This window comes from Manihot esculenta, chromosome 2 (assembly GCF_001659605.2).
Source record: "Manihot esculenta cultivar AM560-2 chromosome 2, M.esculenta_v8, whole genome shotgun sequence".
Lineage (NCBI taxonomy): Eukaryota > Viridiplantae > Streptophyta > Magnoliopsida > Malpighiales > Euphorbiaceae > Manihot > Manihot esculenta.
In genome coordinates, this window is record NC_035162.2 from 9,730,271 (window position 1) to 9,743,952 (window position 13,682).

The 13,682-nt window shown below is 30.9% G+C and overlaps 3 protein-coding genes across 3 annotated transcripts; 2 read left to right on the forward strand and 1 right to left on the reverse strand.

Moving 5' to 3' along the window:
* The first annotated feature begins 2,856 nt into the window (after nt 1-2,856).
* On the forward strand, nt 2,857-3,507 carry LOC110604425 (transcriptional regulator SUPERMAN). The gene has a single exon (XM_021742586.2). It carries the CDS (start codon nt 2,929-2,931, stop codon nt 3,421-3,423), a length of 495 nt encoding a protein of 164 aa, XP_021598278.1. The 5' UTR covers nt 2,857-2,928; the 3' UTR covers nt 3,424-3,507.
* Nucleotides 3,508-4,137: 630 nt separating this feature from the next.
* Nucleotides 4,138-7,086, forward strand: LOC110608798 (transcriptional regulator TAC1). The gene is made up of 2 exons (XM_021748092.2): nt 4,138-4,249; nt 5,896-7,086. Exons 1-2 carry the CDS (start codon nt 4,138-4,140, stop codon nt 6,474-6,476), a joined length of 693 nt encoding a protein of 230 aa, XP_021603784.1. The 3' UTR covers nt 6,477-7,086.
* A 1,526-nt stretch (nt 7,087-8,612) lies between these two features.
* Nucleotides 8,613-11,179, reverse strand: LOC110609967 (protein PLASTID TRANSCRIPTIONALLY ACTIVE 16, chloroplastic). The gene is made up of 5 exons (XM_021749821.2): nt 10,656-11,179; nt 9,718-10,170; nt 9,532-9,600; nt 9,364-9,422; nt 8,613-9,278 (listed from the first exon to the last, which is right to left on the reverse strand). Exons 1-5 carry the CDS (start codon nt 11,079-11,081, stop codon nt 8,741-8,743), a joined length of 1,545 nt encoding a protein of 514 aa, XP_021605513.1. The 5' UTR covers nt 11,082-11,179; the 3' UTR covers nt 8,613-8,740.
* Nucleotides 11,180-13,682: the final 2,503 nt, after the last annotated feature.

Sequence of the window (13,682 nt, forward strand, 5' to 3'; positions counted from 1 at the left end):
TGAACTCTGATCCTGCAAGACTGGGATTAAGGAGAGGGATGAGCTATATTAGCCCACTGAGTAGAACAGATCAAACATGTCAAGAAAACATGCTCATATGGAATGCATTACATCACAAGTAAATCACCCATCTCAGACGGACTAATTCAAAATTCCCTCAATCTGTGTCCGGCCCGCGAAGGAGCTCCTCAGGACTTTATTATGCACCCTATGGTGCTCTGTGCCCGGCCCTCTCAGGACTCCTCAGGACTCCTCAGGACTTTACTACGAGTGCTAATGAAATCAAACTATGTCCGATCCGTACAAGCATAGAATAATGCAATGCGTCACATTGGTGTAGTCTAGTGCACTCAACCTATTACATATCATGATGCATGGAACATGCTAAAAGCATTTAATTTCTCAATTTAAAACATTAAGTTTAGTTCCACTCACCTCATGCTAACTTTGCAAATTCTGAAGCAGTGCTCACTGCTGCTCTCTTTGGTTCCTCTGGTTCGTTCCTACACAGGTGGACTCAAATGAGAGACCAAACTAGCTCAAAAACAACTCTATAAAACTCCCCAAAACCCCCCTAAACCATCCTAAAATAATCAAGTAAAACATGCAAAAGAAGGCTGGACAGGGCACTTTCGGCGGCCGAAAGTCCCATCCAGAGACGAAACTCAAGTACTTTCGGCGGCACTTCGGCTACCGAAAGTCCTCTCCAGAAATAAAAGTCCCTAACCTTCGGCGGCCGAAACCCCCCTCCAGAGCCGAAAATCCAAACTTTCGGGGGCAAGCTTAGACAAGTTTAGGCAGCCGAAACCACCTCCTTAGCACGTTCGGCGGCCGAAACTGGGTTTGCCAGTAAGGCAGAACCCTGCTCTGCTTCAAGCAAAACTCACCCAACTTCACACAAACATGCAACCCAAAATTTCACAACCTGCATATACTCAAATATAGGCACAAAGAGGTCAAAAACTAACTTAAAACCCCAACAAACATCACAACTAAACTTTTTCTTCATCACTAAGGTGACAAATTTCTAAGTATACAAAAGGTTTATTTAATTATCTAAAGTAAAAATTGAAAGTCTAGACTCCATTTGTTTGTACAAATAATTTGCATTTATAAATTAGTTTATGCAAAATATTTAGAGAAAATAATTTATTAATTTTTCATTCTTAATTTAATTATAATTTTATTAAAAATAAAGGAAATTTAATAAATTTATTATAATAGTTTTAAATTTTAGAAATTGGCTTTCCCTATGAATGAAATGGAAATTTAGTAACCAAAAAATTACTTTTCTTAAATTAGGGTTTTTTTTTTTCGAAATGGTTTTCTTAAATTAGTTCTAAATAAAAGTTTTCAATAATTTATATTTGTATTATTTCTCTATTAAGAATGTTATATCGTATTATTTTAAGTGAATTACCATATTTTCAACATAAAAATAAGTTTGTATTATTAATTTGTTATAGAAACCACAAACCATAATTTTTACGCCGTCAACATTGATAATTTCCACGCGTATTTGAATTAGTTACTAATTAGACATACGATAAATAGTTAATAAAAATAATTGAGATTGGATACAAAAAAATCGGAAAATTAAAAATTATTTTGATTTATACTTTATATTTAAAATTAATAGTTTTATAAAAATTTAATCCAACTAATTTTTTAAAATAATTTTTTTGTTTGAAATGAAAATTTTTAATTACTTTTAATTTAAAAATATATTATTTTAGAAAAATAAAATTCTTGCATAATTTAAAAAAAATTATCAAAATTTTTTTATTATAAAATAGATTATATGAATAAATTTTAATGTAACAAATATTCATGATCCGTATAGATTGCAATATATTGCACAGACTTAATGCCTGTGATATAGCAAGAGTGTTAAATTTTAGCAATTTTTTTTAATTAAAATATATTAGTTAATTTGATATATTAATCCAATTGAATTATAAAATCAAATTTAAACACTTACACTTAATCTGACGGTAAGTACATCTGAATAAATTTAAAAAATTTCAATTCTACTCTTATAATTTTCAATTTTCAGTTAAAAAAAATTAAATTTAAAATTAAAAAATTATTTAGACAAATTGAACATAATCATAATGGAAAATGAAATGGCTTGATTGAACAGTTTGTTGTGAAGATGAGGGGAAGTTAATATCATCCCTAGAAGGAAGACCGACGAATTCCAAAGAAGACTCCCTACCTAGACAACAGAATACTTCTAAGTCAGAATTCCTTGGGTTTACTCTCTTTATAAGTCTTTCACCTTTTTTATTATTTTTTCAAATAACTTTTTTTTTAAATTTATTTTCCTTTTAAAACTTACATTAATCAAGCCTAATTCTACTGCAAACTAACTAATTCGTGTCTGAAAATTGTGTGCAGTATATGAAAATTGTTCCTCTATCTATATCTCCATCTGGAAAATTTATACTAATAATTAAATTATTTACAAAATATAGATTATGCTTATTATTTTTTCTGATGTGAGGTAGTTAGATAATTAGCAAATCACAAATTTCCATATATACTTGGCTAGCTTAGATCAGATAGTCATCTAAATATGGCCATTTATAAGTCAAAAATTGCCTAAAATTGGCCCCACAATAGAATTTTCTAAAGGAAAGAATGTTGAAATGTTGACCGACCACATCCTGTGATTGGTAGAAACTATTTAGTCATATACTATATTAATTAATTTAATTTAATATTTCTTCAAAAATTTATATAAAAAAAACCCAATAAGAAATTTAATTTCCTAGAGGTCTCATATATGAATAGAAGCTCAGCATATATATATCTGATAACTGTAAGTTGAAACCAAGCCATATTCTCAATTGTAAATTCCTTCTTGCATATACAGTAGTAGACCAGAATTCCCATATCTTGGTCTGATCGTTGCTATTATCGAAAATGGAGGCAGCAAGATGTTGGGAGGAAGAAGAAGCTTCTGTGTGGCCTCCAAGATCTTATTTCTGCAATTTCTGTGGAAGAGAATTCAGGTCATCTCAAGCATTGGGAGGTCATATGAATGTTCATAGGAGGGATAGAGCAAGGCTAAAGCAATCTCCTGATTTCCAAAACGACTTTCTGCATCATCAACATCAAAATCTTCATGAAATAACCCTACTTCACAATCCTAATTCTAGGGTTTTTGTCTCCCCAGCAGGAGTTTCATTCCCGGTGATGACCCGAGATAAGAAATGCCATAAACCTGATATTTCAATGAATCCAGCTGAGCTGAAGAGGGAGAATGTTAGTTGTAAGAGACAGAGAAGTGATGAACTATTAAGTCCCAAATCAACTTCCATGAAGAAAAATCATCTTCAAGCAGAATTCAAGAGACTGTGTGAAGATGCAACCCAAGGCTTAGATCTTGAACTTAGACTTGGGTTTTCCCTTATTTAGAACCTTGTTTTTTCATATAAATAGAATCCCTGTAATTCCCTGCAAAATCCTATTTATTTTTAGGTTTTATTTTTTTAATTAGTTACTAATTGGGTTTTTTCAAAAAATTGTTAAAATAAAAATAATAGCAAAATACATAAAAAAAAATATTTAAAATAAAGATAAAACAAATTAATATCTATGTGGATTTAGGGATGGAGTGGCATTTTTAGTGGATTTTCATAATAAGAGTAAGTTTATAACGGTTTGTTTAGTTTAATTTATATTTATATTTATATTGTTTAATTTTAACATTCAAGATATTCTGCATTCATAAATTTATTTCATTCACAAATTTATTTCGATAGCAAATAAATTTAAATAAATTTGATAGATTTTAAATTTTATTTTTTCAATCTTTACTTCCATTTAAAAAAAATATTTAAGACACTCTGAGCGGAAGAATACCAAATTTGAAGTGTGTCCTTCATTTGTGTGAATGAATAAAGACGTGATAAACTAAATTAAACAAAAAATGTAATAAGTTTTCTGAGAATGAAATCAAACAATTTTTACTTCAATTCCCCCCAACAGCCGAAGAGAAACCTGTCGTTTCTAATGGCGTTTCCAATGAAATTTATTCATTTCAATTTTAATTATATCTTATTTTTTATTTAATTTTAAATAAACTCACTAATTTTTAAATAAAATGGTACGGTATATATGGTTTCACCGATGTATTCCATAGAGGGGTTATTGTCTTTGAGAGCTTCCACTTGGCAATCTCCAAGGAAGGGCTGGTGGAATTTAGCTGGCACACGCCCAAAATTACTCCCTTTTGCAATTGGTATTAGGCGGCCGAATTTGCATCCGCTGATGAAGCCTTCAAAGGCTATGCTGTCCATAACAGTGTTAATTAAAAATAATTTTATAATATAACTGTTATATATATAATAATAATTATTAATTATAATAAATTTTATATAATTCTATAACTGAAATAATTATTCGTTACTAAGACACAGCTTATCATATTTTTTTTTATTTTATCTCTATACAACAATATCATATAATTCATAATCCATCAAATTATAATTAATGAGTGAATTATTACTCTATATAAAAATATATTAGTATACGCACTTCGACTAAAATTACTAGTATGTATTTAATGAATTCCAAAAATTAAAGTTAAATTGTAGAAATGGAGATTTCTTTTCTTATTTTCAATTTCTTCGGTGGTAATATAATTCAACCTTTCATCAAGACACATATTCATAGTTTAACATGATATAACATGTGTAATAGATAAAATATGAACCAGTCAGCATCACATTTATTAACCAATTGCACATTATTAATGAGTCACTTGATACTTTTATAAAAAAATATTTCGACTCAATTCGATGGAATATGAATTAGAGTATATACATCATTGGTCTAATTCAAAGTCAGGACATTATTCTTGACTTTTTCTTAATCCATCATTCTTATTTTTTATCGGTAAACTTTAACCTTTGCAAACGCCGTATTCGATTCATTAATTCCTATTTTGCATTAAATTCTTATTAAACTAATATCAATCCATTGATTTTCTCGTTAAATCAAAATATCGTCTAAATATTCTCATGTGGTGATTTCCTAATATGAATTTGGTGAGCAAAGAAAACAATATAAAAGTTAGACATAATTTTGTGGTATTATATTTATTTATTTTTTCTCCTCAACAATTTTCCTCCCTGAACCTTAAAAGAAAAAGGAGGAGGAAAATATAGCAAAATCAATGTTTTTCTTTGTCTTCTTAAGATACTATTGCTGTCTTTAATTGTTAATATTGTTCAATTTTTTTTTTTTTTTGATATTTTACTTGTTGAAATGCAGATTCTAATCTCTAAGCCCGCTGCGTGTTATAAGGAATCAATCCCAAATGCATCAACTAGGCAGTGATAGTGATTAGCGAGGCAATATCATTTTCTATCACCAGATGACTCGTATATCAGTCCACCTCAAATAATGGTTTTATTCAAATGGTTTAGCTTTATTAAGAAAAGGTTTAGCTAGCATTTGTTTTTCTTTTTATTGACTATATATGTATATGTATATATATATTTCATGCTACCCATTTATTGGAAATTAAATAATGAGACATTGATAAAATTCTCAAATTTGAATGCCTTTCAAGTGTCCAAGACACGGTTTCACCATATTCTACCAAATTCAAAAAGAGCTCAATTATTGGAATCCACTGCCATGCATTACATCTTCTAGAAAAGTAAAATCCATAAAAATTTCAGAAAAATCAAGATTCCAGAGTAAAAATAAGCAACTCCATGCCAGAGAATCCTAACAATTTTTTCTATGGCCATCTTTGTCTTTTTGCCGTAATATCCAAAATCTTTTTGATAGCCTCATAATCCCCGTCAACAAACAACAGATTCACTACAAAACAGCCAGTAGTTGACCTCTCTCTCTCTCTCTCTCTCTCTCTCTGAGATCACTTGGTAATGGAGACTGAGCAATCCAACCAAGAAAATCCAGACAATATGAACACAGAAGAGCAAGGATCTAGCCAAGTTAGATCCTACGAGTGTAACTTTTGCAAGAGAGGCTTCTCTAATGCACAAGCCCTAGGAGGGCATATGAATATTCATCGTAAAGACAAAGCCAAGCTCAAACACCCCTCATCAAATGACCTTCAACAATCTCCGGACATCCCAAAGATTCTTTCTTCTTCGTTTAGTTCCCCAATTCCCACAAGCATGATACACCCATTAATGCAACCAAAGTCTGGCCAAGATGCAAGCTCAATCAAGTCGCCTTTTCTTGATAAAGAAAGTGATGATGCTTCCAAAAGGAATGGAGAAATCCAGCAATTACTTTCCTTGTTTGTTGACAAACCATCTACTAAAGATCATCATCAACAACAACCTAACAGTGGTCAAGTTCGTAGCAGCACCGAAAAGGGTTTTTCGACAAGCCAGGGCTTGTTAAGTTCAGAGGTAGACCTTGAACTTAGACTGGGTCCTGAGCCTCAAGACTCATTGCCGGCAACGAGTACAAAAAGGTTCTTTTGAATTTGCATATTGTATAATTACATCGATCATTTCTGCACTTTTCATTGTTGCTAATTATTTTGAATGCATTATGTACCTATATTTCATTCAGAAATATGTTATAGAATATGCAAATTCAGAAGAACCTTCCTTAATTAATTTTAGGGGTTTGATCTTTATTATGAATCTTTCTTGTTTCAAAATTTGGATTTTTATTCATTTTTATGGTTTTAATTACTTGTTAACTTATGTCTTAATGGTGGAGAGACAACATTGTTTTGGGCAAGGTTGTTGTTAATTTTAGGTTTATGTGGAACAATATGCTATTTATGGAAGAAGGCCGTGCTGTACACAGAACTTTAGAACTGGCTAGGCAATGTGTGTGAGAAAGTGTATGTATAACCCAGATTTTTTAGTTTGAAATTAGTGTTCATATATATATATATATATGTATATGGATGCTACTGAAAGCACGTTAACCCTAGATTGTTGTGAACTCCTAAAGCTCTTATATTTCTTCTGGTGTAGCTGTGCTTGTTTTGTCTTTCTTCTTTCTAAACAAGTAAAATCGGAGATCTTAATTTATTATTTTTCGTATCGAAAATGTTTTGACTTATCTAATTTTGAAATCGTTAATATGGGCAAAGTTTAAAGTGTTTTATATTCATAACTCGAATTCAAAATTTTTTATTAAAGCAGAATTGATTTATATATACTATTGCATCTCATGGAAGTTAAATCTAACTACTATAGTAATATCTGTGTTAATTTCTGTTTTCTCAAGTCAAATGCAAATCTTTGCTTCAAACTCAAAGCTGTTCCACTCTCAATATGGAATGCATGATAAGCTTCGACTTATATATATATATAATAAACTCTTTTCATCTACTTTTATATGGTGTTTAAAGTTTTTATATAGTAATAGAAAAATCAGTTAAATTATCTAAATTGTAACAAAATACTCTTTAATTTGTGTAGTTATTCTTTATCTCACCTAATTTCTTTGATTACTTGGTATTATCATTTATTGGAAACAATTACATTCCTTGACTTGGACACACTGTCTCTTATTTGGAATCACCAAAAGATATGTAATGGCTGTGAAATTAACAATGTTACTAGCGTGGCTTTTTGTCATCAAATCAGCGACCAAGTAATTTCAGTTCATCTGCATAGTAATGAAACAATTTCTGAAAATCGATATTAGATAATTAATTATACGTTATGGTTTTGGGAAAAATATTACAAATAATGTTTGATAATGGTAGCATTATTGAAAAGTGTTAATTTCATAAATCCCTCATATATGTACCCCTGTTAGGTTGCCTATGTAAATATTCATCATTGCAGTGGAACTGTTATTATTATTATTAAATAATAAATAGACCCCTTCTATTAATTAAATTATGAAAAAATGAATTTCAGCGAAAGATATAACTACTAATTTTTCCCTCGCCTTTCAGATCTTTCTAAATAAGATTTCTTTACTTACAAAAATTCTTTTGAAATTTTATACAAAAAAATAAAATTCCTTTATGTTATCTTCTATATTCATCATTTTCGACCTTTCCAAACATGAAACCTGTCGTTGGTCATTAACGCGTGAGAAGGCCAATGCAGAAATTTCAGCAGAATTTTCTTGCCAACTTTTTTTTTTTTCTGGTTAATTGGTGATGGTTTTTGTCGTTAGTTAATCGTTTTTTCATTGGTGTCGTTGTTATCCTTATTGTCACCGCTGTGGTCTCTTTCAAGTTGGCCCCCAATAATATTTCTGCCTTTCGCCGCTTTCTTTATATAGCAACACACGCTATTCAACCATCACAACCCATGATGCCCCCTTCTAAAAAGAATTACGATCTAGATCTCATACGGTTCAATTAGTTAATGTATACAAAATAAATAATTAATTAAAATGCATATAATAAATATACAGATTTAAATATTAATTAATATCTATTTTAATGAGTGTCAAACCCATTTTCGCAAGAGTTAGCCTCATCTAATGAAGAGTTTAAACTTTAAATATCATATATTACTGTGGTTTACATGGTAGATGTTGCAACAAGAATATTACTGCACGAGTCATTGCAGTAGCCTGCAAGTTCATTACATCATAGATTAGTGCTAATGGGGAGAGCATATGTGCTTAAACCCATCGAAATCCAAGAAAATTTATTTGTCATAGGGAAGAATGATTGGAAAAACTTAAACACAGTACACATTTCCTGTTTAGACTTATGAATCTGAAGGGCTTAAAAGATAAGATACGGTTACAAAACATTGTCTCATTCGTCATCGACATATATAGTTTCTTGCTGAAACAGGCCTCCGAATAGTTTTTTTACTTCTGCCTTTGACTCTGTCTCTTCGGCCTTTGGCTTTGTCTCCTTCCTTGGTTTCAAGGCAGGAAATTTTGGGGTTGGTCGTTTAACAGCAGCTTTTTGGACAGGGAGAGAACGAGCCTTGGCTTGTCCTCTGACTGTAGCAATCTGCACTTTTGGTTTTTCTCCGTTTGTTGTTTGAACTGCAGTTGCAATCTGTGTACTTAGTTTCTCCCAAGAAAACCCTGTTCTGATGTCCTTTGCTCTACTCAAGAGATTTTCTATTGAAGTCCCTGCAGCATCTGCCTTTTCCTGGGCTTCTTCAGCCAGAACATTTGCCTTAGCTTCTTGCTCCGAAAACTTTTTCACTTCTTCTTCAAGCTTCTTTGTTGCATCTGCTGCTTTACGAGCTTTCTCAGCAGCTACACTTGCTTCTTCCTCAGCTTTTGCCTTTGCAAGAGTTTCTGCATAAGCTTTTCTTCTTCCATCTTCAGGAATGGCACTAAATGAAATTTTATTAAGATTAGCAAGCGCTTATTTCAAGCAATGCAAGAAGTTCCAGTTTGATGTCAAAACCATAATTTTACCTGAAAAGCTCATCCACAGTCCTTGAAGGTGCTGATGGATCAGTAAAAATTTCCACCACCTAAATTTTGAATACAAGCATAAGCAAACCACAATTTTTCAGAAGTCATTTTAGAAACCAGTGATAACATGTTAGCCTGTAAAATCAACACAATCAAAGCTAAATGCACCTTATTTTCTGTCACTGCTGTATTTGAGAAAACATCAGCCACTATGGTTGCTATCCGAGACTTTGCCACCTAATAAACATGATTCAAAGCTTAAAGAAGGTTAAGGAACACAAACAAAAATGGAACACCAAGAAAGAAAAAGGAATTTAATTAATGAAACAGAAATAATTGCATACATTACATTACTTTGTAGTCGTTTGAACCAGTGATTCCTTCAGCTGAGACAACAACATTATAAGAACTCTCTGGCGAAAAATCTTCAGTCAAGCTCGTCTTAATGAAAGTGTAACTAATGTCTGTCTCGATTACTTTCTGCAGGAACTCAGGTATGGTCAGTTGCTGGGATTGTGAGAACAAGTTGTTAAAGAATGATGTGAAGCCGTCTAGGACATTATAAGTCGAAGAGTTTGCGGTGTTTGAATCGTAGATTATTGCAACATGGCCAACACCTGTTAGCTGAGCAGCCTGGATTACTTGCAATGCATCTGATGTAGAGACCTCAGAGGTAAGACCATTCTCTGCACGACCAATTGTGACCACAACTTTGCTTGCATTACCGATTGCTTTGGCAATTGATTCTGCATCCTCAAAAGTGGATTGAACAGCATTGAGACGTCTTGATTGTTCCTTTGATATGATCTGTGATATGAATGTAGCATCAATGATTTATAAACATAATGCGATGTGAGCGTAGCATCATGAACATGTAAATATAAAACAACACATATTAGCTCTCTACCACTAAAGACTGTAAGCTCATTGCCATGGAAACTTAGAACAAAGTTCATCCAGAGGTAGATTTTAGCCCATTGTCTGAGACTACAACTATCAATTATCAATGAACAGTGAATTTGGTGCTTTTTTCTTGGCATATTATATTACCCTTCTGTTAATTAAATTGTTAGATAGAATTACTCGCGGCAATAGAGCAAGAGGCACTGAAAATGCAAAATAACAACTAAATTTACGTGCTAGAGATTAATATGTCTCTAACTTATAGCCAGCAAAACCTGCAAGTCTCTACAATTATACAGAATAGAAATGCCCTTCTTTTTTCCCCCAATAGATCAAATTCAGATCGAATAATATAACCAGAAAGTCACTAGTTGATAAAGTTAGCTAACCTTGTAGTCCGCTGCAAAACGAGCCAACTCCTGCGCAGCTTCTAGCTCAGGAACTCCAGCTCTAACACTAAAACCTTCGCGCAGTAAAGTTTGTGCAATTCGAATGCCCACCTGGCCAGTAGCACCAGCCACAAACACAGTGCCAGGATCCTTCCTTCTTGGAAACGAGAAACCAGAAGCAGGCTCACTCACAACAGGTATCAAGGACTTCACATCAGGTACCTTGCCAAAGTTGAAACTAAAAGGACTGGAATTGTCTGAACCATTAGTCTCTGATGCACTGTCATCTTTAGGTTTGCCGAGCTGGAATGGGGAGAAGGGTCCGGCTCTTTTGGCAAAGACCCCGAGCCTTGGGATTATGAGAGTGTGTCTTGAGCGTGGCGTGGAGTTAAGGAGAAATGAATTGGAGGTGAGAGTTGGAGCCATGAGAAGCAAAAGAGAAGTTTCCAAGTGATGACTCTCCCCTCCAAGTTTCAAGTTGTTTTGGTATTTTCTGGAGATCTCATTATATCCAAGTGCCTTGCATTTGCTGCCTGTGGCAATTGTAGCAATTTTGGTTTGGATATCATCCAGATGCGGAGGTAAGATACGGCTAGCAAATGGGCTGAAGCCACGTGTTCATAGGTTATCTACTGGAAAGAGTTGAAGACCAGACGTTTTGGGGGCATACTTTAGCGCATAAATTGACAAGAAGCGGAAGCGGGCCTTTGCAAATTTCAGACTTATCCTCTATTTTTTTTTTTTTTTTTTTTTTTTTCACAATTGCTGGATAAAGATTGCTTAACGTTTAAATACTTAGTCATCCATTTGTTTGTGTAAAAATAATTTATATTTATTTTTTTTCAAAAAAATTAATAAAATAATTTATTTTTGTTATTTAATTTTAATTTAAAAATTAAAATATATTAATAAATTTATATATAGGAGTCATAATAAATTTTTTAAAATGTTAAAAATATGGTTTCTTTTAAAAAATCATTTTCTTTAAATTTTTTCATTTGATAAAAAAATATTTTTTATTAACTAAAATTTTTTTAATATCTCAAATAAAAGAAATATGAAAAACATTTTTCTAATATATGGAGGCTTAGTTTTGGATTATTAATCAAATGATATTTGGTGATTTCCCTTTCAACAGATGGACACCGAGTATTTAACCCAGTGGGAGCCTCACTCCAAAGTTGTGATAATTCAACATTCGGATGCAGAACCGTTGCCAGATAAAATGTAATGGCGCTGGAAACAAGGCAAATCGGGCCTTGTAGGCCTTTGAAAAAAATTCAAATATAATTTTATTATTCAGATGAATTCTTACCGTTAATTATTATTTTAAAAATATACATTTATCCTTCAATTATTTATTTTGTAAGGAAGTAATTTAAATAATATTTTATTTTATTTTTTAATTAATTATTTTAGATTTAAAATAATTAAATTCTTTTATTATGAGTAGATAATTAATAACAAAATAATTAAATTAATTTTTTTTAAATAAGTTAAATTTTATGAAAATCACATACTGTACTTTTTCTACTTGTTATATATTTATATTTATAATTTTTATATAAGTAATTAGATTTTTATTTTTTAGTGAGAATTACGCTTTTTTAACTGGATATTTACTTGTTTATTGCATAGTTTTTAATTTTATATATATTTACTTATAACTAAATAAACTAATTAAAGTTAAAATATTTTTTGATAATTGGGGAAAATGTATTTTTACTTTTTACCATCTAGATCTTAATTTTTGTTATTGAAAATAAAATGATGGGAAATATGGAAGTCGAGCTCATAATAATTCAAGATAGATTACAACACCCTTCTCACTATTAGAGAGGGACTTTTCTATGAAGGAGAGGGTGTTTTACGGAGGGTGGTTCTCTTCGCCTTGTCCAATGATGTGGCTTCCTCCTCAGTTCTTTAGTTTGTTCACTTGCGGCTTTTGACTTTTGTTTTGAGAGGTCTTACTTTTATTGAGACAGTTTTGGACAGACACGACCGGAAGTGATCATAGAGCGACATGTTTTGTTTAGATTATTCAGGTTGGGAACGGAACAAACCATATTTGAATTTTTAAAGCTCTATGGGTTTTTGGGTCTTTATCTATTGCACGCTAAACAACCTTTTATTTCTTATAATGTTTTGTATACTGTACTCTTGGACTTTTCAAAGCCTTACCAATGGTATTCCATATTTTTGAAAAAAAAGAAAACTCATGATAACCTAGAAAGCCCAATTATTCACTTGCCACTCAACTAATAGTTGGCACACCATGAGTTTTGTCCATTCCAGTATTTGGTTGCATACGAAATGGTTTTGGATTTCTCTTTACAAGTTTATTATTATTATTATTAAGTACATTTATAATTAATTTTTTATACTTTATCATTTAAATTTTAAAATTTAATAGTTTATATGTATAAACGTATTTATTTTTTTTTAAAATAAAGATTTTAGCAATTTTAAATTTAAAAGTTTAAACTTAACCTAAAAGCAAAACCATAATTTTAAATATAATTTGATGAATATCTATTATGCAAAATTAAAATTTTAATATAACAAGTAATTATTAAATTTAAACTCCTATGATAATAAATTATTTAAATATATCTTATTAAAATCAAAAGATGGATCTAAGTATTGGTCGAGAGGGCTATGGGCTCTTCTGAATAAATTTTTTAAGTTATTTATGGAGGTTTAAGTGATTTTTCTTTAATTTTAAAAAAATTACTGTTAAATCTTTTAATTTATCTTTATTTAAAAATTATTTAATTAAAAAAGTTTTTACATTTTATAAAATCAATTTCTTTAATTTTTATATTAAAAATTTATTAACTTATCTTAAATTTATATTATTTAATCTATATAATTTTAATTATATTTATTATTTAATTTCTATAGATATCCATACTATTTAGTTCATCTAGTCAAAACTAAAATAAATAAATTAATTTTTTAATAAATAAATTAAATAATTTTATTTTATAAAATATAAAAATATTTTAATAAAATAATTTTAATATA